Below are 25,700 nucleotides of genomic sequence, written 5' to 3'. Positions count from 1 at the left end.
GCTTATTGAGAAATAGATAGATATGTATTCAATTTTACAGTTTTTTCCAAAACTACTTTTAATGCATCATTGAAAATCTTCAATTGGAGCCTTCTCCCAGCAGCCTATTATTTTTATTATTGGCAAAAGTCAAAAGATCCGTGTCTTCAAGCCTTCATGGCAAAGTAGTTATCTGTATTTAATTTATTTTAGTCATTTTGAAAACATTCATGAAAGTTATTAAACATATACTATTTGTATTGAGAAGAAGGAAAAGAATGTTCACTTATGTCCAATCTGTTCAAAGAAACGAAGCTGGTGTGCAGCCTCTCTGAAGGGTGTCCGTGTTGCATAATGTTTTATACATAATGATGTTTTACTGTAAGATGACAGGCAGTTACTGTACAAGGCTCTGAAGTCCCAAACGTAATTAGGATCTTGTAAGGAGCAGCATTATGTAGGGAGATGCTTCTGACCCATTGTGAATGAGAGAAAAAAAGTACAAAATCACAAAACTCAATTATTGTATTATGAACTAATCATCTTCCAAGTTCCATTGTTGCTTTAATACTTCAAGCTGAATTGGAGAAGGTGAATGTTGGCATCCCCTCAAAGATGATTGGAAACGAATTTAGAGAAAAGTAGAAGTTTCAGTCAGGACAGTTATATGGATGTTTGTTTCATAAAGTGATGAATAAAACCTGGTCAACGGTCTCAACACAGTGGGGTATCAAGGCAGAGAAGTCTGGCGCTTGGCACCATATGCAAGAAGTTAAGTGGTGCTGGCACTAGACCAACACTAGCAATGCAGTAATGGTGTACTCCGAGGCATCCCACCAACTGCAGCCCCCAAAAGAGAACGGTCGATGTTGCTTTCTTGGCATCTGTAATCAACCTCTCAGTTATGACCTTGGCCATAGTAATAATATAAAGGTAAGCCTAAATAGTTAGCATTCATCAAAGCAGATTGTCCCAGGGTAAACTTACTTATCCAATCAAATTTTACTACTACATAAACATTTTGTTCTTTTAATATTCAAGTAAAACAATTAGTGACCTGTTCACAAACTAATCAGGATGGTCAGGGTCCCTTTTTTGGTTTGGAAAAGTTTTCTGAAACATTAAATCTTTTTTTGTTGGGTTAAGACTTTGGATTGTAAGCCAAGTTGCAGTGTGCAGCAATTTCAGACATCTGCTTTATGATGTTGCTGAAAGCATTCCGCCACCACATTAAACCCAGCTTTGGGGTTGTACAGTGATGTAAAGTTTATTGAAACATTTTTACATTTGCTTTCTTTGACCACAATACTCATTTCGCTGTAACATATGCAATTAAATAGGAACAGTGTAAACACAGTGACATTGATAGGATTCTCATTTGATTCTGCGGACTGCTGTTATTGTTTGCATTTGTGCCGGACTGCTGTTGACAAAGGTCTAGGAATATGAGTGGATTGTCCTAGGCAATGGAAAAGCTCATCATTTTGTTCTGTTTTTTAATTAATTTTTTATTGGAGTATAGTTGATTTACAATGTTGTGTTAGTTTCAGGTGTACACAGCACAGTGATTCAGTTATACATATATATTTTTTTTCAGATTCTTTTCCCTTATAGGCTTATCACAGACTATTGAGTAGAGTTCCCTGTGCTATATAGTAGGAGCTTGTTGATTATCTGTTTTATATAGAGTAGTGTACATACGTTAATCCCAAACTCCTAATTTGTCCCTTCCCTCCCTTCCCCTTTGGTAACTGTAAGTTTGTTTTCTGTGGCTGTTGTTTTATTACTATTGTGACGCTCTTATTAAATATCTAAAGTGAGTTACAAGCACTGCCAGGGCTTCTGCTTTGGGACTAGGAGGGGTAGCTTCCGTGCAACAAGAGTTCAGTCCCCATAGTACTCGCTGGGATTTGGGCTTCAGGAGAACCTGGGGCTGTGTCCATGCTGACAGGACCTGGGTTTGCTCAGGATCTGCCCAGGGAGGTGCCGCTGGGAGTAAAAGTTCCCTGACCAGGGATCGAACCTGCGCCCCCTGCAGTAGCACAGAGTCTTAACCACTGGACCACCAGGCAATTAAGAAGAGGCTTCACTTGGGGGAGGTCAGTGACAAGGAGGGTAAGAAAAACCATGCTCAGACCAATTTTAATGAGGCTGTAGATGAGAGGATTCAGCACAGGAGTGAGCACACCATACTGCACAGAGAAAGTCAATGCCAGAGGGGATCCTAAAGTTGGCATGAGGTAGCAGAGAAACCCTGAGTCAAAGAAGAAGGCCACTGCAGTGAGTGGAGAATCTACAGCTTAGAAGTGGGAGAAGAAAAAGATGTCCGAGAGACAGACAAGGCCACTTGTCTCGATTTCGAGTGCTTAGAGTGGGACAAAGAGCAGAAGAGTGGAAAACCGTCTGGCCCACCATAGCTCCCCAAAGCACAGGTCAAGCCTATGCTGGGGAAAGGGGAACAGGTGCAATGTGCATTGAGTTTGAAAGTAACTGGGAAGTTGTGAAATAATTCTGAGGGATCATTAAGGGATGGAAAATGAATATTGGCTAAAGCAAGGGGGAAAACAGAAATTGGAAAAAAATTAAGTCTGGAGTTAAGACTTGCTTGACAACATATATATCCCACCCACTCCATCCATACACACACACCAAGCTTGTTTTAAAAACATTTGGATTTGGTGAGAAGATGGCAGAGTAGAAGGACATGCTCTCACTCCCTCTTGCGAGAGCACCTGAATCACAACTAACTGCTGGACAGTCATCAACAGGAAGACACTGGAACTCACCAAAAAGGATACCCCACATCCAAAGACAAAGGAGAAGCCACAATGAGACGGTAGGAGGGGCGCAATCACAATAAAATCAAATCCCATAACCACTGGGTGGGTGGCTCACAGACTGGAGAACAGTTATACCACAGAACTCCACCCCCTGGAGTGAAGGTTCTGAGCCCCACATCAGGTTTCCCAACCTGGGGGTCTGGCAACGGGAGGAGGAATCCCCAGAGAATCAGACTTTGAAGGCTAGCTGGATTTGATTGCAGGACTGGGGGAAACAGAGACTCCACTCTTGGAGGGCACACACAGGGTAGTGTGCACATCCAGACCCAGGAGGAGGGAGCAGTGACCCCATAGGAGACTGAAGCAGACCTACCTGCTGGTGTTGGAGGGTCTCCTGCAGAGGCAGGGGGTGGCTGTGGCTCACTGCAGGGACAGGGACCCTGGCAGCAGAAGTTCTGGGAAGTGTTCCTTGGCATGAGCCCTCCCGGAGTCCACCATTAGCCCCACCAAAGAGCCTGTGGCCTCCAGTGCTGGGTCACCTCAGACCAAACAGTGAACAGGGAGTGAACTCAGCCCCACGCATCAGCAGACAAGTGGATTAAAGTTTTACTGCTCTCTGCCCACCGCAGCAACACCCAGCTCTACCCACCACCAGTCCCTCCCATCAGGAAGCTTGCACAAGCCTCTTAGATAGCCTCCTCCACCAGAGGGCAGACAGCAGACGCAAGAAGAACTACAATCCTGCAGCCTGTGGAAGGAAAACCACATTCACAGAAAGACAGACAAAATGAAAAGGCAGAGGACTGTGTGCCAGAGGAAGGAACAAGATAAAACCCCAGAAAAACAACTAAATGAAGTGGAGATAGGCAACCTTCCAGAAAAAGAACAGAGGCAAAGATCATGATGATGCAAGAAATATTTAACAAAGACCTAGAAGAATTAAAGAACAAACAGAGATGAACAATAACTGAAATGAAAACTATACTAGAAGGAATCAATAGCAGAATAACTGAGGCAGAAGAACAGATAAGTGACCTGGACAGAATGGTGGAAATCACTGCCACAGAACAGAATAAAGAAAAAGGAATGAAAAGAAATGAAGACTGCCTAAGAGACCTCTGGGACAACATTACACGCACCAACATTCGCATTATAGGGGTCCCAGAAGGAGAAGAGAAAGGACCAGAGAAAATACTTGAAGAGATTATAGTCAAAAAACTTCCCTAACATGGGAAAGGAAATAGCCACCCAAGTCCAGGAAGCACAGAGAGTCCCAGGCAGGATAAACCCAAGGAGAAACACGCCAAGACACACAGTAATCAAATTGACATGAATTAAAGACAAAGAAAAATTATTAAAAGCAACAAGGGAAAAAACGACAAACAACATACAAGGGAACTCCCATAAGGTTAACAGCTGATTTCTCAGCAGAAACTCTACAAGCCAGAAAGGAGTGGCACACCATGTTTTAAGTGATGAAAGGGAAGAACTTAGAACCAAGATTACTCTACACCTGGCAAGGATCTCATTCAGATTCAATGGAGAAATCAAATGCTTTACAGACAAGCAAAAGCTAAGAGAATTCAGCTCCACCAAACCAGCTCTACAACAAATGCTAAAGGAACTTCTCTAAGTGGGAAACACAAGAGAAGAAAAGGACCTACAAAAACAAACACAAAAACAATTAAGAAAATGGTAATAGGAACATACATGTTGGTAATTACCTTAAATGTGAATGGATTAAATGCTCCAGCCAAAACACAGAGGCTCACTGAATGGATACAAAAACAAGACCCATATTTATATATATGCTGCCTACAAGAGACCCACTTCAGACCTAGGAACACATACAGAAAGTGAGGGGATGGAAAAAGATATTCCATGCAAATGGAAATCAAAAAAAAGCTGGAGCAGCAATTCTCATATCACATAAAATAGACTTTAAAATAAAGAATGTTACAAGAGACAAGGAAGGACACTACATAATGATCAAGGGATCAATCCAAGAAGAAGATATAACAATTATAAATATATACGCACCCAACATAGGAGCACCTCAATACAGAAGGCAAATGCTAACAGCTGTAAAAGAGGAAATCAACAGTAACACAATAATAGTGGGGGGCTTTAACACCTCATTTACACCAATGGACAGATCATGGAGACAGAAAATTAACAAGGAAACACAAGCTCTAAATGACACAATAGACCAGATAGATTTAATTGATATTTTTAGAACATTTCACCCAAAGTAGCAGATTACACGTTCTTCTCAAGTGCACATGGAACATTCTCCAGGACAGATCACATCTTGGGTCACAAATCAAGCCTCAGTAAATTTAAGAAAATTGAAATCATATCAAGCATCTTTTCCAACCACAACACTATGAGATTAGAAATAAATTACAGGCAAAAAAACATAAAAACCACAAACACATGGAGGCTAAACACTACATTACTAAATAACCAAGAGATCACTGAAGAAATCAAAGAGAACAAGACAAGTCTGTCCACTCTCACCACTATTATTCAACATAGTTTTGGAAGTTTTAGCCATAGCAATCAGAGGGAAAAAAGAAATAAAAGGAATCCAAATCAGAAAAGAAGAAGTAAAACTGTCACTGTTTGCAGGTGACATGTTACTATACATAGACAATCCTAAAGATGCCACCAGAAAACTACTAGAACTAATGAATGAATTTTGTATGGTTGCAGGATACAAAATTAATGCACAGACATCTCTGGCATTCCTATACACCAACAACAAAAGATCAGAAAGAGAAATTAAGGAAACAATCCCATTCACCACTGCAACAAAAATAATTAAATACCTAGGAAGAAACCTACCAAAGGAGGTAAAAGACCTGTACTCAGAAAACACTGATGAAAGAAATCAAAGATGACACAAACAGATGGAGAGAGATACCGTCTGCTCTTGGATTGGAAGAATCAATACTGTGAAAATGACTATACTTCCCAAAGCAATCTACAGATTCAGTGAAATCCCTATTACCAATGGCATTTTTTTTTTTAACAGAACTAGAACAAAAAAATCTTAAAATTTGTGTGGAGACACCAAAGACTCCAAATAGCCAAAGCAATTTTGAGGGGGAAAAAACGGAGCTTGAACAATCAGGCTCCCTGACTTCAGACTATACTACAGAGCTATAGTAATCAAGACAGTATGATACTGGCACAAAAACAGAAATATAGATCAATGCAACAGGATAGAAAGCCCAGAGATAAACCCACACACATATGGTCACCTTATCTTTGATAAAGGAGGCAAGAATATACAATGTAGAAAAGACAGTCTCTTCAATAAGTGGTGCTGGGAAAACTGGACAGCTACATGTATAAGAATGAAATTAGAACACTCCCTAACACCATACACAAAGTAAACTCAAAAATGATTCAAGACCTAAATATAAGACCAGATACAATAAAACTCTTAGAGGAAAGCATAGGCAGAACACTCTGACATAAATCACAGCAAGATCTTTTTTGACCCACCTCCTAGAGTAATGGAAATAAAACCAAAAACAAACAAATGGGACCTACTGAAACTTAAAAGCTTTTGCACAGCAAAGGAAACTATAAACAAGACAAAAAGACAACCCTCAGAATGGGAGACAATATTTGCAAACGAATCAACGGACAAAGGATTAATCTCCAAAGTATATAAACAGCTCATGCAGCTCAGTGTCAAAAAAAAAACAAACAACCCAATCCAAAAATGGGCAGAAGACCTAAACGGACCTTATTCTCCAAAGAACATACAGATGGCCAGGAGGCAAATGAAAAGCAGCTCAACATCACTAATTATTGAAGAAGTGCAAATCAAAACTACAATGAGGTATCACACCTCACACCAGTTAGAATGGGCATCATCAGAAAATCTACAAACAACAAATGCTGGAGAGGGTGTGGCGAAAAGGGAACCCTCTTGCACTGTTGGTGGGAATGTAAATTGATACAGCCACTTTGAAGAACAGTATGGAGGTTCCTTAGAAAACTAAAAATAGAATTACCATATGACCCAGCAATCCCACTACTGGGCATATACCCAGAGAAAACCATAATTCAAAAAGACACATGCACCCCAGTGTTCACTGCAGCACTATTTACAATAGCCAGGACATGGAAGCAACCTAAATGCCCATCGACAGACGAATGGATAAAGAAGATGTGGTACATATATACAATGGAATATTACTCAGCCATAAAAAGAAACGAAATTGAGTCATTTACAGAGACGTGGATGGACCTAGAGACTGTCATACAGAGTGAAGTAAGTCAGAAAGAGAAAAATATCATATTAACGCTAACATGTGGCATCTAGAAAAATGGTACAGGTGAACTGGTTTGCAGGGCAGAAATAGAGACACAGATGTAGAGAACAAACGTATGGACACCAAGGGGGGAAAGCGCAGGAGGTGGGGGTGGGATGAATCGGGAAATTGGGATTGACATGGATACACTAATACGTATGAAATAGATAACTAATAAGAACCTGCAGTATAAAAATAAATAAATAAAATTCAAAAAATAATAATAAAGTGAGTTACAGGCTTCTTGGGGCCCAGAGCTGAGATCCAATTTTGGGTGGATCAAAATCTACTATTTGGTTGTGGCACTATCTGGAAGCATTGAGTTTGTCACTGCTGTGTTCAAGGAAAAGGGAAGGTGAGAAAGTATCAAAATAGATATGTAATTGGGAGAGTCCCATGTTACTAAGCTATTTGTGGATGTTCACCTGGGTCTAATACAAGTGAGAACTGGTCGGAGAAATAGGGGGAAATTGGGGGTGGGGGGATGGTGCCTTAGTTGCTCTATTATGTCTCCAAAAACAAGCACACCACACTCAACCCCTTCTGTGAGCCTCACATCATTTCCTTGCTTTATGGTGGCTCTGTCAAGTCTTGCAGTCCTCCTGGTTTAAATGTTTACAGATGGAAGTGAAAAGAGGTGAGAGAAAATTCACAGGATTTTTCATGTATATGACTATATACATGTTTGCTTATTTTAAGACTCACTGAAGTGCACCTGCAAATACTGTGCACCCAAGATACAAGTCGTAGGAAGTGAATTTTCACAATTAACAAAATATTTTCACGTTCGTCTCAACTGTGAGACTACCATGAACAATGTTGAACTAAAAAGTCGGAGACGGTATTTAGTAGGATTCAGAGACAGCTGTCATGGGGCCGTGAACATCTTGAAATGCTATGCAGATATTTGTGGGTTAGTAGGGATATGCGTTTGTGAGCTTCCTTCTACAGAAATGTTTTATTAGAGTCTCAAAGAGGTAAGACCAAAGAAAGATGAAGGGACTGCTTCTTGGGCGTATGGTTAAGGTGTAAGTTGCCTCAAGATCAAAAGAACTAACCTTTGACTTGCAAATCCCCTGAAAGGGAAAGGAGGGGAGGCAAGTTGAGCGCCCCTCAGGAAGTGGAGGGGCCCAGCCCTCTACCGAGAATCGATGAAGGAAATTCACCAGAGTCAGGAAACGCCATGACAGCCCAGTCACCAGGGGGCTGGGAAAAGGTTCGATTAGCGTGGAGATTGATGGGCGGAGAGGAGAGTCGGGCCCAGGACCAAAGAAATGTTTTCAGCATCAGCCAGCTGAAAAACAAGACGGCTTCCTCTTTCCTACATGTTCTTCCAAAGCCTCCTAAATCTGCAGGCTGCTTCTCAAACCACATCCCGCAGCATGCCGCCAGAAGAGCAACTCTGCTCTTCTCTGGAACCAGCCATGCTAGGGGTGCAGCTGGTCCCAATCCCTGTTGATGCTTTTCTCAGAGTTGCCCTGGGCCCTGAGCTGCCCTCAGGTGCTGCCACTCCAGGGTTCTCTGAGGGACACATGTCCTGAATCACCTGAAGTACGACCAGGAGAGTACTGGGTCACACACAACCCCAGTGAGCATTCTCTTAGGTCCCCTGTCAGAAGTTGCGCTGGTGCTGGCCAGTCTCTGCTGGTCTCACTCCCGAATCGGCTGGGCAGTCGGTGAGAGGAGGAGACTATCGGGAACGTTCTCCCTATGGCCGTCCCTATGGCAGTGGCACGAGGGGGCAACAAACCCTCAAGGCCTTGTAATGCCTCCTCTTGCCACTGGCACGTTATCATTTCAGCCTCATTGTAGTGGCCAAAGCAGGTCACATGGCCAAATCCAAAGCTACGAGATAAGAGAATATACCCCATGTCTTTAGAAGGAGCAACTGCAAAGTCACCTAGACATGGATCCAGGGCAGGGTGAAGGATGAGAGGCAAAAAATGCGACCTACTACATCGACGTTAGTGAAGGCAATTTCTCATACGTGACCCGGGCCTCTCCTCACCTTCTGTGAGTCTCAAAATTGATGAGATCAAAAACTGAATGCTCATCATAATGAGAACTGGGGGAGGGATCCGTGGTTACTTGCTTGCTTTTCATCCCACGGCACCTAGTAACACATCATGCCCGTAGACGGTGCTTAAGATCCTGGACAGAACCATCCTTGCTGCTCCTAGCCACACTGAACAGGGTTTGCAATATAATCATCTTAGTTGGTGCTTCCACTTCGAGCACACAGCCCGAATATATAATAATAAATACAGGTTGCCATCCTAGTTATAGGCAGGACACTGGGCACTCGAGTTGATTGGTGGTCTCCCTGAGAAGTGACAAAGCTCTCCACTTCCGGTTCAAAGAACCGAAAATCCTGCGACCTTAACATTATGCAGATCTACCCCATGCTGGCACCAAAGAACCCATCACGTGTGCTTGGCTTTGCAGGTCTGTGTAACTCGGCCGATAGCTGGATGATCGTGCCCAACATCAAGCAGAACCACTACACCGTCCACGGTCTGCAGAGCGGCACCAAGTACATCTTCATCGTCAAGGCCATCAACCAGGCGGGCAGCCGCAGCAGTGAGCCTGGGAAGCTGAAGACGAACAGTACGTGCCGCCAGCTCAGCAGAGCTGTCGTCTCTCATCTGCTCTCCTTTCAGCTGCCTCTAGCGCCCCTTCTTTTCCTCTTCTCTGTCTCGGGTATCGCTGACAGCCTCAGAAAGCAAGCAAAGAGCCAGTGTGCAATCGTGGGTTTTGCATCAGATTCCTCTCGGTTCCAAGCCTGACAGACACAGAGTCGGGGCGCTGGAACTGGCAGATAGTATTCTTTTCCATAGCAGAATAGCAAATTACTAAGTCTTTCTTCAGGAATTCTCTTACCCCAGATAGCTGTCCAGGTCTGGGGTTCTCAGTCAGAGGTGATTCTGGTCCCCCGAGGAACACTGAGCCACGTCTGGGGTCATTTTTGGTTGTCACAGCTGGGATGGGTGTTACTGGTGTCTAGTGGTTAGAGGCCAGGGATGACGGGAAACGCCCCCCAGTCCTCAGGATGGCCCCTACGACACAGGGCGAGCCAGGCGGTACGTGCGTCCTGTAACACTGTCATCTCCCCCTCTCTGCCCACCTGGGTTTTATTTTGTGCTCATCTTTCTTTACATCTTTTTGATCTAGAAATGTTATGCTGTATACTATGGTACTCCTTTGCATAAGACCTCCCAAGAGACAGTCACTTGGAGTGTGTCAATATCACAGCACGTTCTAGGGTTGCCAGCCTGTCAACAGGAACTACTTTTTAAGAGGAACCCTCATTTAACCCAAATCCTTGATTTCAGTAGTCAAGTAACTTTATTCCAGGTATGTGTGTTTAAGATACATACTCTTAAACATAAGCTAATTTCTCCTCTCCATGTGGCTGCTGGTAAAGAAGAAAAACGTCCTCAGAGAGTAACTAAGAAAACAAATGAATATATACATACACTGAGGTTAATTCTATAGAGTAGATCTAAGAGACATCTTGTTTGTGCTTCACCGGTTTTACCAAAGATAATGTATTCATTTCATATAGACAGGTAATGTCATCTTCTACGTCTAGACAGGCAATCATTGACCAGATGTTATTAAGTTATGTACAAGAGGTTGGTAAACTTTTTCTGTAATGTGCCAAATAGTAACTGTTTGGGGCTGTGCAGGTCAGATGGTCTTGGTCACAGGTATTCAACTCTGTCGTGCAAAAAGCACGGCATGGCCACGCTTCATCAAAACTTTATTGACAGACACAGGCAGTGGGCTGAATCTGGCCTGCGGGCTATAGTTTGCCAAACTCTTAGGTGTACAAGTCCTACAGTGCATTGAATTCTTTAGCCAAGTCAATGATTAATTTGTTCCCTGCGCTAATTTGTCCTCATCGAAGCAAAAGCCTTGAACCTAGACAGAGTAGGTCATAGTTTCCTTGAGAAACACATCCGAGGCGCAAGTGGAATTTGTTCCGAGAAGGCAGGGGGTTGGGCCTGACATCAGGTGGCATGACCCTGCTCCATGCATGTGCGGGTGAGGCTGGGAGCTGAAGCCAACACGATGTAGCTCACCGTTATAAGGCCAGTCTTTTCAATGGCTGTAACGTTCTGATCTTCCTCCCTGGAAGAAGGGCAAGCAGAACACAGCCTTCATTTTCAATGATGGGCGCGCGCCTTTAGGGAATGCCTTCCTAATCCGCCCATTAGGGTCCAGTTATTTTTACGCACGTTGTATCTTCCACCTTTTTTTTTTTCTTTTTTTCCAATTGTATTGAAGTATAGTTGATTTACAATGTTGTGTTAATTTCTGCTGTACAGCAAAGTGATTCAGTTATATACACATTCTTTTTCATGTCCTTTTCCATTATGGTTTATCACACCTTTTAAGCAAGCCAAACTATCTTCAGATTCTTCTTGTCTTAGTTCATACTTTATCCCTAATAGTTGCTGGTGTGATCATTCCTGAGGACAATTTTTTTTTTTTTTTAACAAGCCAAGCCAAAGTTTAAACTACACATGGAATCCAGCCGATCTTACAGCCTTTGAGAATACCCACTGCCTGCTGAGCACTTGAGGATTTTCTCAGCTCCCCTTTAAGCTTTTCTTTGATATGAACAGAAATCTAAAATGGGTCAGCAAACTACAGCCCGTGGGCCAGATTCAGCTGCCTGTTTTTGTAAATAAACTTTTACTGGCACAGAGCCACGCCCATCTGTTTACCTATGTCTCAGTAGTGTTAAATAGCCCCAGAAGAAACCACAGGGCCAACATAGCTGAAAATATTTCCTATCTGGCCTCTTGTAGAAAAAGTATGCTGGTCCCCGACCTAAAAGAAAGGATTTTAGAAGTGCTGGTGTCATGTCTGTATCCAAGCAGCGACTAGAAATCCTTTGGCCTACCTGCATGTGATGTCACACACACTGCTCCAGGCTCGCTGCCTCAGTTTCTCAGCCATCGTGTATTGCCACAGTCAGATTTAACCAGACTTTTTCCTGTGATTGTCTGAGACCCGTGCACTGCACGGAAGCAGCCTCCCAGCTGCACCAGTGGCTGTGGAGTTTGAACATCATGGTGTTTGCATCACGTTGTAACTCACTTCCTGCCTTTAAGTGCCTTGTACCGACGTCGTGTTGAATGACAGGGTGGCCTCCACACCAGTGGTGAATTCTCAAAGAAGTAACAGTTAACAACAAGATGTTCAGGTGCGATTCTCCCAAGATTTTATAATGGTTCGATTTTCAAAACACAAATGTGAAAGAGAGAGGACCTTCTTATATAGACAAATGAACTCACGAGGCAAAACCCAGGTGTCTGTCACCATCACATTGTTTGCCTGATCTTGTGGGCTGAAAAATAGACAACTTTATAGTCATTCGAAGCTCATGAGAGTAATGCTTAATTTGGAACAATCTCAAAATAATATAAGCCTTTAGAATATTCTATACATGAAAACCTGCAGTCTTGATTTGTTTGGTTTCTGGTCTGTAGTCTGTTGAGCATGAACCCATTTTAAGCTGATTGAACATGGGAATGGTTGAAAACGAAGCCTTCATTTTCTCCTCCCTTCCCGCATGCTGTTCAGCCAGTATGTACCTGTGCCGCTGGGGTACAGCTGGGATTCCCCGAGGATAGCTTATACCACATGTTCTGGTTGATCCTCGCCCATGCCGTTGTCGAATTGTGAGCGTAGCACCCCTGCGTCCGCATCTTAGAACTGACCGACTGCGAGCTCATGATGGCAGGGACATGCTTGTTCTTACTATTTTCCTGTACTTTTTAAAGCTGATTCTGAAAATACGTTCTCGCTCATGTTAAAATCAACAGTTCTTTTCATCTTCTGCTTTCTGTTTTGTAACCGTTTCCAGGCCAACCATTTAAACTGGACCCCAAATCTGCACATCGCAAGCTAAAGGTGTCCCACGATAACTTGACGGTAGAACGTGATGAGTCATCATCCAAAAAGAGCCACACGCCTGAACGCTTCACCAGCCAGGGCAGCTATGGCGTAGCTGGAAACGTGTTCATTGACAGTGGCCGGCATTACTGGGAAGTGGTCATAAGCGGAAGCACATGGTAGGCAATTTTATCTAAATATATTCTTTCACATTCTCCTCCACCACAGATTATTACAAGGTATTGAACATAGCTCCCTGCGCCACACAGCAGGACCTTGTCCCCCATCTCTTTTACACATAGTAGTTTGTGCCTGCTAATCCCAAACTCTTAATTTATCCCTCTCCCCTTTGGTAACCGAAAGTTTGTTTTCTATGTCTGTGAGTCTGTTTCTGTTTTGTCAATAAATTCTTTTCTATATTTTAGATTCCATACATAAGTGATATCATATGATATTTGTCTTTGTTTGACTTGCTTCACTTAGTATGATCATCTCTAGGTCCATCCATGTTTCTGCAAGTGGCATTATTTCATTCTTTTTTATGGCTGAGTAGTATTCCATTGTGTGTGTGTGTGTGTACACATATATATATGTGTGTGTGTGTATATATATATATATATGTATACACACACACACCACATCTTCTTTATCCATTCATCTGTTGATGGATGTTGTCCTATAATTATAAAAAGGCACATCTTATTCTGGACTTTGTCAGACCATCAACACATAGCAGGGTCCATCTTGAATAATAATATGCAGAAAATCTTGATCAGTCAGCTGTTGCTACAGTAATGCTGCCTAACAAACACCCCAAAATTCAGTGGCTTCAACCAACAATAATTTACTATTGCTCACCGACACCCACATCTGTGGGTTAGCTGCTCAAGGCTAATCTTAACTGGGCCTTGCTTTAAGCTGTAGGTTGGATCTAGGTCTGTTCTATGGGTTTCTTCATCCTCTTTGCACATGTGGGCTACCCAGGCCATGTCCTTCTCAAGGAGCCCAAGAGCGCAAGCACATTTCAAAGCTCTGCTTGCATCATGTCTGCTAACTTCTTATTGGCCAAAGCCAGTCACATGGCCAAGCCCAAGGCTAGTGGTGCAGGGAAGTATATTTTCTTCACATGGAGTTGAGAGGAGGGAGTGGAAATATACCAAGCAATCATCTAATCTACCATTCGGCCAATAAGAAAAATTACTTGTTTTCCATTCATTTTTTATTTACAGCAAGAATTGAGTCCTGGTCCCAGGGAGAGCTAGCTAGTATGCTAACACTGCTCTTTCATGCCTTAAAGCATGGGTCAGCAGACTACAGCCCTTGGGCCAAACCCAGCCCACTGTCTGCTTTTGTAAATAAACTATTTATGGGAACACAGACAGGCCCACTCTTTTCCAGTGTCTATGGCTGCCTTTGAGCCACACAGCAGAGTTGAGGAGGTAAAACAGAATCCTGTGGTCCATGAAGCCAAAATTATTAGCTCTCTGGCCCTTTACAGAATAAGTTCTCCAATTCCTACTCTAAATTCCTGCTCTTCATCACTTAAACTAATTTCTATCGCCTTGTACATTTTGTGATTCTAGACTGGGCCCATCAGTGCAAATAGCTGAGAGCTGAGGCTGGGGGTGAAGCAGTGATCCTTGGCCAGGACTCATTTCAGAGGGTCCCTTGGATCCAGCCCCGTGTTTTGAGCCCATTGAGTTCTCTGAGCCTAAGGGGTGGAGGTCAGGGCAGTCTACATGGGAATTAGTTAACCCTACCAAGTTCACCGTACAAAGCTGACCTTGCCTATTCCACAGCCATAAACTGCACCTCTCACCCTGGCCATCTGTCTCACAAATGCCCACTTAACCAGCTCCCTTTTTGAGCAATTATAATTTTTATTTAGCCAGCCCTTATCTAGCACAGCTATGTCAGGCACTGATCTAAGCATTTTACGAATGGTAACTCATTTATTCATCCTAACAGCCCCACAAAGGTAGGTGCTAATATCCCATTTTACAGATGAGATGACTGAGGCCCAAGGGCACAAAGCTCATAGTGACAGAGTTGGGGAGTCTGTAATCAGGGTACAAGCTGTTAACCAAGGGTCCACAAACATTGCCTGTAAAGGGCCAGAGAGCCAGGATTTCTAGGTTTGCAGGCCAGATGATGATTTTGTCTCAACTGCTCACCTCTACTGTGGTGGTGGGAAAGCAGCCATAGACCACACATCCATGCATGGGTGTGGCTGGGTGCCAGTACAACTTCATTTATGAAAACAAGCAGAGGGCCAGATTTGGCCCATGGGTTGTAGTTTGCTAACCCCCGCTCTTAACCACCATGCTGTATTTTTGAAACATTATAATTACACTTTAGGCAGGAGGCATAATCCTCCCAGACTTCAGACAATAATACTACAAAGCTATAGTAATCAAACAGCATGGTATTGGCACAAAAACAAACATGGATCAATGGAACAGAATAGAGAACCCCAAAATTAACCCACACACCTACGGTCAATTAATCTTCGACAAAGGAGGCAAGAATATACAATGGGAAAAAGCCAGTCTCTTCAGCAAGTGGTGTTGGGAAAATTGGACAGCCACATGTAAATCGATGAAGTTAGAACACACCCTCTCACCATACACAAAGATAAACTCAAAATGGCTTAAGGACTTAAACATAAGGCATGACACCATAAAACTCCTGGAAGAGAACATAGGCAAAACGTTCTCTGACACAAATCGTACCAATGGTTTCTTAGGTCAGTCTACCGAAGCAATAGAAATCCAAAGCAATAGAAATAAAAGCAAAAATAAACAAATGGGACCTAATCAAACTTAGAAGCTTTTGCACAGCAAAGGAAACCATAAACAAAACAAAAATATAACCTACGGATGGGGAGAAAATATTCACAAATGATGCGACTGACAAGGGCTTAATTTCCAAAATATACAAACAGCTCATACAACTCAACAACAAAAAAAACAAACAACCCAATCAAAAAATGGGCAAAAGACCTAAACAGACTTTTTCCAAAGAAGACATGCAGATGGCCAAACAGGCACATGAAACGATGCTCAACATCACTAATGATTAGAGAAATGCAAATCAGAACTACAGTGAGGTACCACCTCTCACCGGTCAGACTGGCCATCATCAAAAAGTCTACAAATAACAAATCCTGGAGAGGGTGTGGAGAAGAGGCAACCCTCCTACATCATTGGTGGGAATGTAAACTGGTGCAGCCACTATGGAGAACAGTACAGAGGTTCCTCCAAAAACTAAAAATAGAGTTGCCATATGATCCTGCAATCCCACTCCTGGACATATACCCAGACAAAACTCTAATTCGAAAAGATACATGCACCCCTATGTTCACAACAGCACTATTTACAATAGCCAGGACATGGAAGCAGCCTAAATGTACATGGACAGAGGAATGGATAAAGAAGATGTGGTACATATATACACTGGAATATTACTCAGCCATAAAAAAAGAACGAAATAATGCCATTTGCAGCAACATGGCTGGACCTCGAGATGATCATACTAAGTGAAGTAAGTCAGAAAAAGAAATACCATATGATATCACTTATATGTGGAATCTAAAATATGACACAAATGAAATTCTCTAAGAAGCAGAAACAGACTCACGTAGAGAACAGACTTGTGGTTGCCAAGTAGGGGTGGGGGCGGGGTAGGGATGGATTGGGAGTTTGGGATTAGCAGATGCAAACTAATACATATAGAATGGATAAACAACAAGGTCCTACTGTATATAGTACAGGGAACTGTATTCACTATCCTGTAATAATTAGTCATAAAAAAGAACAAAATAATGCCATTTGCAGCAACATGGATGGACCTAGAGATGATCATACTAAGTGAAGTAAGTCAGAAAGAGAAAGACAAATACCATATGATATCACTTCTATGTGGAATCTAATAAAAATGATACAAATGAACTTACAAAACAGAAATAGAGGCACAGATGTAGAAAACAAACTTATGGTTATGGGGTGGGGGGAGGAAAAGATTGAGATTGACAGATACACACTACTATATAAAACAGATAACTAGTAAGGACCTACTGTATAGCACAGGGAACTCTACTCAATATTCTGTCATGACCTATATGGGAAAAGAATCTAAAAAAGAGTGGATATATGTATATGTATAACTGATTCACTTTGCTGTACACCTGAAACTAACACAACATTGTAAATCAACTATCCTCCAGGAAAAATTTTAAAAATATGTATCCTGTAATAAACCATAAAGGAAATGAAAAAAAATACGCTTTAGGGCTAACTGTGGTGTACTTCATGAGTGATAGTTTAATCTTTGCCTAAAAAAAAACAACTGCCTAACTTGAAGATGATGAGTATTATTAACAGTGTTACTTTTGAGATCAGAATGCTAAAACACTTATTTATTAAAAAAAAAAAAACAAAAACTTTCAATTCAAATCTAGGCAGACAATGCAGTGTGTCTAAGTCCTTTACAGTGTTGGTACAAGTCGTGCAAAATCCAAGAAGTCAAATCATAAACTTGGGTGTCTTATTTCTCCCAACAACGGTCCCTATATTAGCCAAGCAAGTAGGTTTCTTTTCTCTTGCCACCTACACGGTTCTCTTTGCCCAGAACATTCCTGTTCCAACATTCCACTGGAGGGTAGAGGACAAATCCTTCCCCCACTCTGGGCCAGACTGGCATTTATAGTTTGTAGCTGCACTGGGGCAAGATAAAAGCCCAAAGGAAAATACAGTGAATTTTTGCAGGTGCAGAAGAGCAAACATTTCTAGTTAATTAACGGACTCTGTTAATCTGGGATGGAATCCAGTGTCTAAATAATTACAACTCCATTAATAATTACTTATGATAAATGATACCTGACCATTATGACCTCATTCCCATTGATGAATGGTGTGGGGAATTCCACCAGACCACTTCAGTTATACAAACACAGATCAGCACTGCCTTGAAAACACCAGATGTCAAAACCAACTCACGAGGAGGGAAAAAGGTTCTCAAATTAATCACCACACTTTCGGATCTTTACAAACTTGTGTCCACTGCAGAAAATTCTCATGTAGAAAGTAGCTGAACATTTCCTGGGAGGAAAGGGTGACGCTTATGATCAAAAATGCCTGTAGTACCTTGATTTGCAACAGCTAATGACACAGATATTTTCTCGTGACATAGAGTCCTGACTTGAAATTAACACGTACGTTATGATCCGTGCCCTGGGGCATGTTAACACTGCTGAGAAACACCTTAATGGAACACTGCCTTCTGCCTGCACCTTTCAAGCTCGGTGGAAAGATGTACATAGTTTTACAGATTAATGATAATATAATGGTGTTTTCCTTTGCTTAATGGACTATACACGGAGTTATTTTCTTACTCTAAGGCTGTTAATGTGCTCTTGGTGCTTTAGGAAATGGTGTTAACGTGGGTTCACGCAAAGATTACTGGGCCCCGAGTTAAGCGGCGGGGCGGGGTAGGGGAGGCGAGAGTCTGGATTTTGCTCCTCATTTTAACCTCTTGGTTTTCCCACTTGCTACATGAAGTCAGTCATACCTGCCACAGCTGCTTCGTAGGGGGTTCAGTTAAGGTTCATATGGAAAAGAAACGTCAAAGTTCTTTAACAAAAAATGAAAACAGTGTGTAGCAACAAGAAGGAAACAGTACAGACATGCAGCTATTTTGTGATGCAAAGGCAAGTTCCAAATTATCTGAAAAGGGAAATGGCACCTGCCAGGACAGAGAGAACATCTTGAGGGAGAATACTTAAAATTGCAAAACGAAAACCTTTCCCGAGTGTCTGTTAGGGTTCTGAGAAAAACAGAAGTCATTCTAGGTACACCAAGGAGGAAGAGAGCCAGAGGCTTCCAGGGGCCCTGGAAGGGCTGGGAGCGCAGGTCAGGGAGCCCACGGCTCCAGTCCATGAAGCTGGAAAGCTACCCACAGCCCAGAGACAACTTATACCCAGGAGTTTGCCTGGAAGCTTCCACAGACCTCACCTCCACTGTCTACTATCTTGAAAACAGTGTTTCCCCTCCTGTTAGAACTTCTGGATCTTGTGCAAGGGTGTCAGTGGCTGAATCTGACGCAGACTCTTATTGGAAGGAGGACTCTGGGAAATGCAGCCCCAGGATTGTCCCTGAGATGCAGAGCAGGATTGACAAGAGGGAAGAGAAAAGGCCGGTTTGACGGCACACAGGCTGGTACCCTGGGCTGAACAGATGACGAAGTCCATCCTCTTTTAATTCAGTCATGGTGTGTTATCTTATTTTCTTTTTTAAACACACCACTCTTTAAGTGATTGTATTTTAAATCCAGCACATGATTTTCGAAAGAATGTCTGTTTTATCAAAGACCAATGAAGTTTTTCTCTCTGCAATGGGTAAGGTACCATATGTCAATATCCAGCTAGACTAGTTTCTACTGTAAGAATGGAACTCTGAATCAGTCACTATTTATTAAGAATGATGGGGTTTGCTTATCTCAATAACTATGAAATACTACAAATATTATGGAGGCAAACTTCAGCAGGGTGAAAACAGATTAAGCAGCTTAGAACACTGTAGAGAGAATTCTTAACTTTTTTTTTTTTGAGCAGTGAGAGGACATTTAGAATAAGTAGGATATCCATCTTCTCAGAGACAGTCAGATTTTTTAAAAATATAGTAGGAAATAAAACCAAAAGGGCTCTTCTGGTGAGGAAAGGCATTAGAGAGTGTTATTTAAGTTTGTGGCCTTTTGAGTCATTCTACGTTCAAATTCTGATTCTGGTAGTTATTAGTCGTGTGTCACTGGGCAAAACTAATAACAATTAGTGGATATTATATGCCAGGCCTTGTGCCTGGGGTTGTACACGTATTCTTTCCTTAACTCCTCAAAATAACCCTGAGACACAATGACGGTCATTGTCCCTGTGTTCCAGATGAGGAAACTGAGGCTGAGAGAGGACAAAGAACTTATCCCCATAAATGAAAATCATTCTCCATGCTTGCCTTTTGAAATCATGGAAAATGACAGACAAGTTGTCAGTTGAAAAATTCAAAGAAGGTCAAAAGGAGAAGTCTAGAGTTGTGCTGTCCAATTTGGTAGCTCTTTAAATAGTTTAATTTCATTAAAATTGAATAAATTTAAAATTCAGTTCCTCACTCACACCAGCCACAGTTCAAGTGCCCAATAGCCACATGCGGCTCGTGGCTACCATACTGAACAGAGCAGAACATGTCCATCATTGCAGAAAGTTCTACTGGACAGCACTGGTCTAGAGAATTCGTCGCGTGGGTCTTCATGAACGTAAAAAAAAAAAAAAAAAAAAAAAAGACAGCAGAACACAAAGTTTCAATTCTCTTGTAACGCCTGAACTGAAAACGGGAATGTGGGTCAATACAGTGGCCCCTTTCTGCCCACTCTATGTTCGGAAGGGAAAAAGATGAGGAACGTGGGTTCAGGGTTCTTGCCAGCTTTCACTGAAGAATGAACAGGGACGACAGAGGATCGCGTTTTCCTGACCCCTGAGGACCACAGAAAGGATTTCACGCGTGTGTGCAACATGGCTCATGGTTTTTGTCGTTGCTGTTTTGTGTCTGCAGGTATGCCATTGGCCTCGCTTACAAATCAGCCCCAAAGCATGAGTGGATTGGCAAGAACTCTGCTTCATGGGCGCTGTGCCGCTGCCACAATACCTGGGTGGTGAGACACAACAGCAAGGAGATCCCCATCGAGCCAGCCCCCCACCTCCGGCGCGTCGGCATCCTGCTGGACTACGATAACGGCTCCATCGCTTTCTACGATGCCTTGAACTCCATCCACCTCTACACTTTCGACATCACATTCTCGCAGCCTGTGTGCCCCACCTTCACTGTGTGGAACAAATGTCTGACCATCATAACCGGCCTCCCCATCCCAGACCATCTGGATTGCACAGAGCAGCTGCCGTGAGCACGTGGCCCCGCGGAGCTGTCTTCCGGGGAATAGAAAGGGTGGTGGCCACCATTTCGGGGACACAGAAAACACAGGCTTCCAGAATGTGATTAAATCTCACCAGAAAGTATCCAGAAATCCGCTAAGATAGGACTCCAAACGGGCGATTCCTCCCTTTCACTGTGTTTTGTATCAAGTACAGGCTTTAATAATTTCTTCACCTTTTTTTTTTTTTTGTATTTACAGGAAAATTTATAGGTTATTTATAAAAGGAACATAACCAGGATTACAACTCTTAGGAATTCTCTGGTTTTGCACATTAGGAGGCCCGTAAGTTTACCAGCTCTTGACCACCTTTATTTCAGCACAGTCTCTGGGCTCGAGAAAAACGTTCTGTGTGCTTATCTACCTTCTCACATCCTATTTCCTACGGATCCCGTGGGAGGTCCTGTCACCCCAACACTGCATAACAGTATGCAACTATTTTCAAAATAAAAAATAGTTTTGAATCTAGTAGGGAAGTTAAACAGGCTTTCTTACTCTGGTTTATCTTGAAGTGTTTTAACTGTGATGTCAGAAAAACGTATTGGGTTCAAGTAGGATGGAGAGAGCAAGAGAGAGAATGGAAAGACTTGACTTGGGAGCTTGGAATCTGCCATAGTGAAATCTGTAATTACCCTCCAATGGCTGGTGGGATGATGCTGGAAAGAAAGGTTCTGAAACCTTTGGCCACATATTGCCCTGTTTTTCCCAGGATTAAGGATGCTGGGAGAACATGAAGAATGAGATTGCAGTTGAGAAAAGTCACCTTGAATCCTACTGATTATTCAAAAATTCAGGCTGATTTGCGTTTTCTCGGAAGTGGGATTCTGTGACATGATAGAAATCTATTTCCTTTTAATAGTTTCTTTAGGCCTGTGAAATTTCTTCACTATGTTTAATAGCTGTCCTGTGTCCCCCCTCCCCCGAATAATTTTTGTCTCTGGGGCTGAGGAAATAAACATTTTCTGTCACAAATGGCAACACCACTTTGGATCGATTTTGCTCTCCAGGACGTCAACACGTGGTCCCAACTGCCACTACCACATCCAACTGTAAGTCACCCGAAAAACACTTAATATATATGAGTTGGTAATGACAAGGGACATTGCATAAAGTACTGTTCTCCAGTATACGTGCCTCAAAAGTTATTATAAACAGACTTTTATTGAACACCTCTTGAAAGATGTAGAAGTCCCTCTATATTCTAGTGTAGTTTACCATAGGGTTGTAAGAAAAAACAAAAAAAAAATCAAACCCACTATTCCCACTCCGGAACCTGCTAGTAGAACCTGCTAACGCCATGTCAGATGGGATGCTTGGCGTGCTGACCTGACACGTTGGAGCGGTCCGTGAATTAAGACTTTTTTAAGCCGTCCTTGGACTTGGGCCAGGAATCTGGCATTGGTTCTACCTTGACGAAGGGCGTGACATCTATCAACCATTTCATTTGCTAAAATATTTATCTGGGCTACTGGGTTGGCCGTTTTGACTGAACAGACTGGGGGATTTAGACATTGTTTTTACTGATTTTGTTTTTGAGCAAATCAACCAAGTGTTTCTTTGAAATTCGTCCACAGACCCCCTGTTTCAGCATCGTGTTACGTGATGACGAATCTGGACTTCATGGGTGGCTTCCCCGGTGCTCCTGCCTCTTCATTGGCAGATGCGCTCCTTTTTCTTAACAGATTCTATATATTTACTATATTATTTATACCCAGATGAATATTTTGACAGCGACTTAGGACAATTTCACATCTAAAAGATGGACGCCTCAATAGAAAAAAAAACATTAATCATTGTCTGGAAACTTAATGGGATTTTTTTCTTCTTACACTATAAAAACAATGTGCATTGGCCTTCCCTGAATAAACCAAAAGGGTTGGCTTAGTAATTTTTACATACTTTTTTGGTAGCTGAATAATGGATATTTTCGTGCACTTTGTACACTAACAGGTTTTAAATAAAAGGGTCTAAAACTCAGCTTCTGAGGTTCTTAAAATCATGGTCTCCAGGTACAATAAATGCTCCAGTTTGCCTTATGATGTTAATCTAAAGCATTTACGAGGACAATATTTCCATGAATTATAATGCTTTTCAATATAAAGAAGTTACTACTCCAACTTTCACTGAAAGCCATTTAGGTTATGTTTTGGCTATTTTTATAAGGACAAGAGGGATTATGTATCATTTTGTTGTGGAAGTCTCACTCTTTGCTAACTTAAAAACATTGTGGATAATAGCAATTACTATTTCCATGTTGTCATATTTACAGGAAAATATGTATATGATGAAAGGCCACAGTGTTTACTTTCATTACTGTAATGATGTAGAAAGATTTCCATGTGGATTTTCTTTGAAAGCCAGAAAAATATATGCTATAAACATTTGCTGCAGTACAATTCTTTAAACGGATTGGGGGCATGGCATTTTGTTTTTGAGGTTCTTACTTCACAGGAGGCACCGCAACATGGGGGAGAAAGAGCTGGCAATGCCAATTACATTAATACACAAAAGTGATACAGCGTCAACCAAGGCTACCAGGTCTGACGTCATGGGTGTGTGAACAGTGCTGGAACCATCTTGAAATGCTTAATAATGTTTGGACAAGGGGGCCTGCATTTTCATTTTGCTCTGGGCCTTGCAAATTATATAGCCAGTCCTCATAACAGAACTCAGAAACATGGTACCTCTCTTTCTGGTGGATACAAATGAAGAACCCTGGATCCCATGTCACAAGTGGCTGGCCATATAATTCAAGTAGGAATCTAGGTGGATTAAGATGAGAGTGGGCTTGGGTGAAGATTTTCTTTCCAGCTTTAAAAGAAAATGACTTCAAAAACTGACTGCACATATGGATGAGAGTTTCTGCTGGAGAAGAGGAAAAGGCCTGAGGACAAAGAGGCATTTTATCATGGTACTGAGATCTAGAGACTTCCTGAGGAACCAAACCAGCGCCCCCCAGTGGACACGGCATTCCATTTCGGCTCCAGGCACAAATGCAGTGCCTGCAGAGAGATCCACATGTCTGGGAGCGTACATGTGCTTTCGGTGTTGGGAACCTGATGGTCTGGTTTAAAAAGGATACAGAGACGGTAATGGGGGCAGGAGAATGTTTCTAAAATAGCGCGTCTGAACCAAGGGGCGATATGGTGAAGTCTGGAGTCATCTTTGGTTGGCCCAACTTGGGGGAAGTGCTACTGGCATCTAGTGGGTAGAGACCAGGGCTGCTGCTCAGAGGCTGTGCTACGACAAGGAATTATCCGGCCCAAAATATCAATCGTGCCGCAGATGAGAAACTCTTATTTTGGTTTGGTTTGGCTTTTTAAATCAGAACCCTCACAAATTTTGTTTTTTTTTTTTTAACTTTTCCTGTAATTGATTCAATGCCTGGTATATCAGAAAGAAAAGAAAGGGGGCACCAAAACCTTCACTGCAGTGGCTCCTTCCCTTTAAAAAAATATTTACAAAATTGCTTGAAAAATCTGAAAAGCAAGCCCAAGCCTGTGTAGATAGAAATCCACTGACAAGCGTCACAAAGATTTGGATGTGATTTGCTTAGTTTGGAAATGAAAGGTCTCTGTATGCTGCTCCTTGCACCCGAACAAATTCAATCCCTGGTACTTGAGTCACGCTGCCAGGCCCTCAGCCCAGACTCTCCATTGCTGTTGCTTTCTGGTTGAAAATAAAATCATTTTTGTGGTTCCCACGCCCTCTGTCTCTGCCTGTCTCTGTTGCCTTTTTTGCCAGTGTGTGTGTTCACATCCACGATTCCCACAAATACTGATTCAACTTCTGCTAATCTTTATACTACTTCGCAACATACCCATTTTCTTTTATGCTTGAAACTTTCCCGCCTCCACCGTCCGGCCTCTCTCTAATCAAAATACAGTTACTGTACAAGACACAAAATAGTCCCCGGAGAATGTAAAGACGCAGTAAGAGAAAACCTATACAGGAGCGGAGATTGGAAGAAGAATGGCTTGGTTTCCAGGCTTCCGGCTGGGGTGGAGGAGGGGAGGGCAAGGAGGATGTGAGCAGATGGGTGGCGGTCTTCACAGCGTGGTCCGGAACCATCCCAGCAGTTGGTCCATGAATCTATCGCCAGCCCCCTCCCCTGGCTAACGGGACTTGACTTTCATTAGAGATGCAAGCCTTTTTGACCTAAGTCGGCGCTCTGCAGACTGTGGTCATGGGTCTGCGGCGTGAGTGGCACCTGCATGCTTGTTACACGTGCCAGCTCTCTGGCACGTGTAACCCCAGACCTACTGGGCAGAATCTGCTGGGCTGGGACCCAGCGATCAGAGTTCCAACCAGCCCTCCGGGGGATTCTGATACTAGCGGACATGCGTGAAGCGCCGCTCTAGAGGGCATTCTCCAGGCTCATATCCCATATAAACACGCACTTATAGCCTGAAATGTCTTTTCAAGGTCATGTGCTTTAGAGGCAACATGATGTAATGCAGTGACTCTTAACCTGGCTGAGCATGAAAATCTTTTTTTTTTTTTTTTAAACAAATGCCAATTTCTGGATCCCATCCTGAAAGATGGGATGAGAAGGTCCAGAGTGCGGCCCAGCACCCTGTGCTTTTCTTTGAAGTGATTCTCGAGTGCAGCCAGGATTGGCAGCCAACGCTATCTAGCAGCACAGGTCTCGGCCCCTTTTCTGTCAGCGTCAGAGAGGAACTCTTCTAGGGTTTGCAGGCCATACTGTCTAACAACTACTCAGCTCTGC

General features: G+C 42.6%; 1 protein-coding gene across 4 annotated transcripts in view; it reads left to right on the top strand.

The window, feature by feature from the left end:
* The window catches only part of MID1 (midline 1), a 603,969-nt gene extending 579,284 nt beyond the window's left edge, over nucleotides 1-24,685 (top strand). For all 4 annotated transcript variants that reach the window (XM_059911918.1, XM_059911916.1, XM_059911915.1 and 1 more), the window contains exons 8-10: nucleotides 9,536-9,697; nucleotides 12,969-13,176; nucleotides 20,596-24,685. In XM_059911918.1, the coding sequence (XP_059767901.1) occupies nucleotides 9,536-9,697; nucleotides 12,969-13,176; nucleotides 20,596-20,944 (719 nt within the window). In that variant the 3' untranslated portion in view covers nucleotides 20,945-24,685. The remainder of the gene's footprint in view (nucleotides 1-9,535; nucleotides 9,698-12,968; nucleotides 13,177-20,595) is intronic.
* Nucleotides 24,686-25,700: the final 1,015 nt, after the last annotated feature.

The sequence above is a fragment of the Balaenoptera ricei genome, chromosome X (genome assembly GCF_028023285.1).
Source record: "Balaenoptera ricei isolate mBalRic1 chromosome X, mBalRic1.hap2, whole genome shotgun sequence".
In the NCBI taxonomy this organism is placed as follows: Eukaryota; Metazoa; Chordata; class Mammalia; order Artiodactyla; family Balaenopteridae; genus Balaenoptera; species Balaenoptera ricei.
Note: the sequence above shows the minus strand (reverse complement) of the source record. Positions and strands in the feature narration are given on the sequence as shown.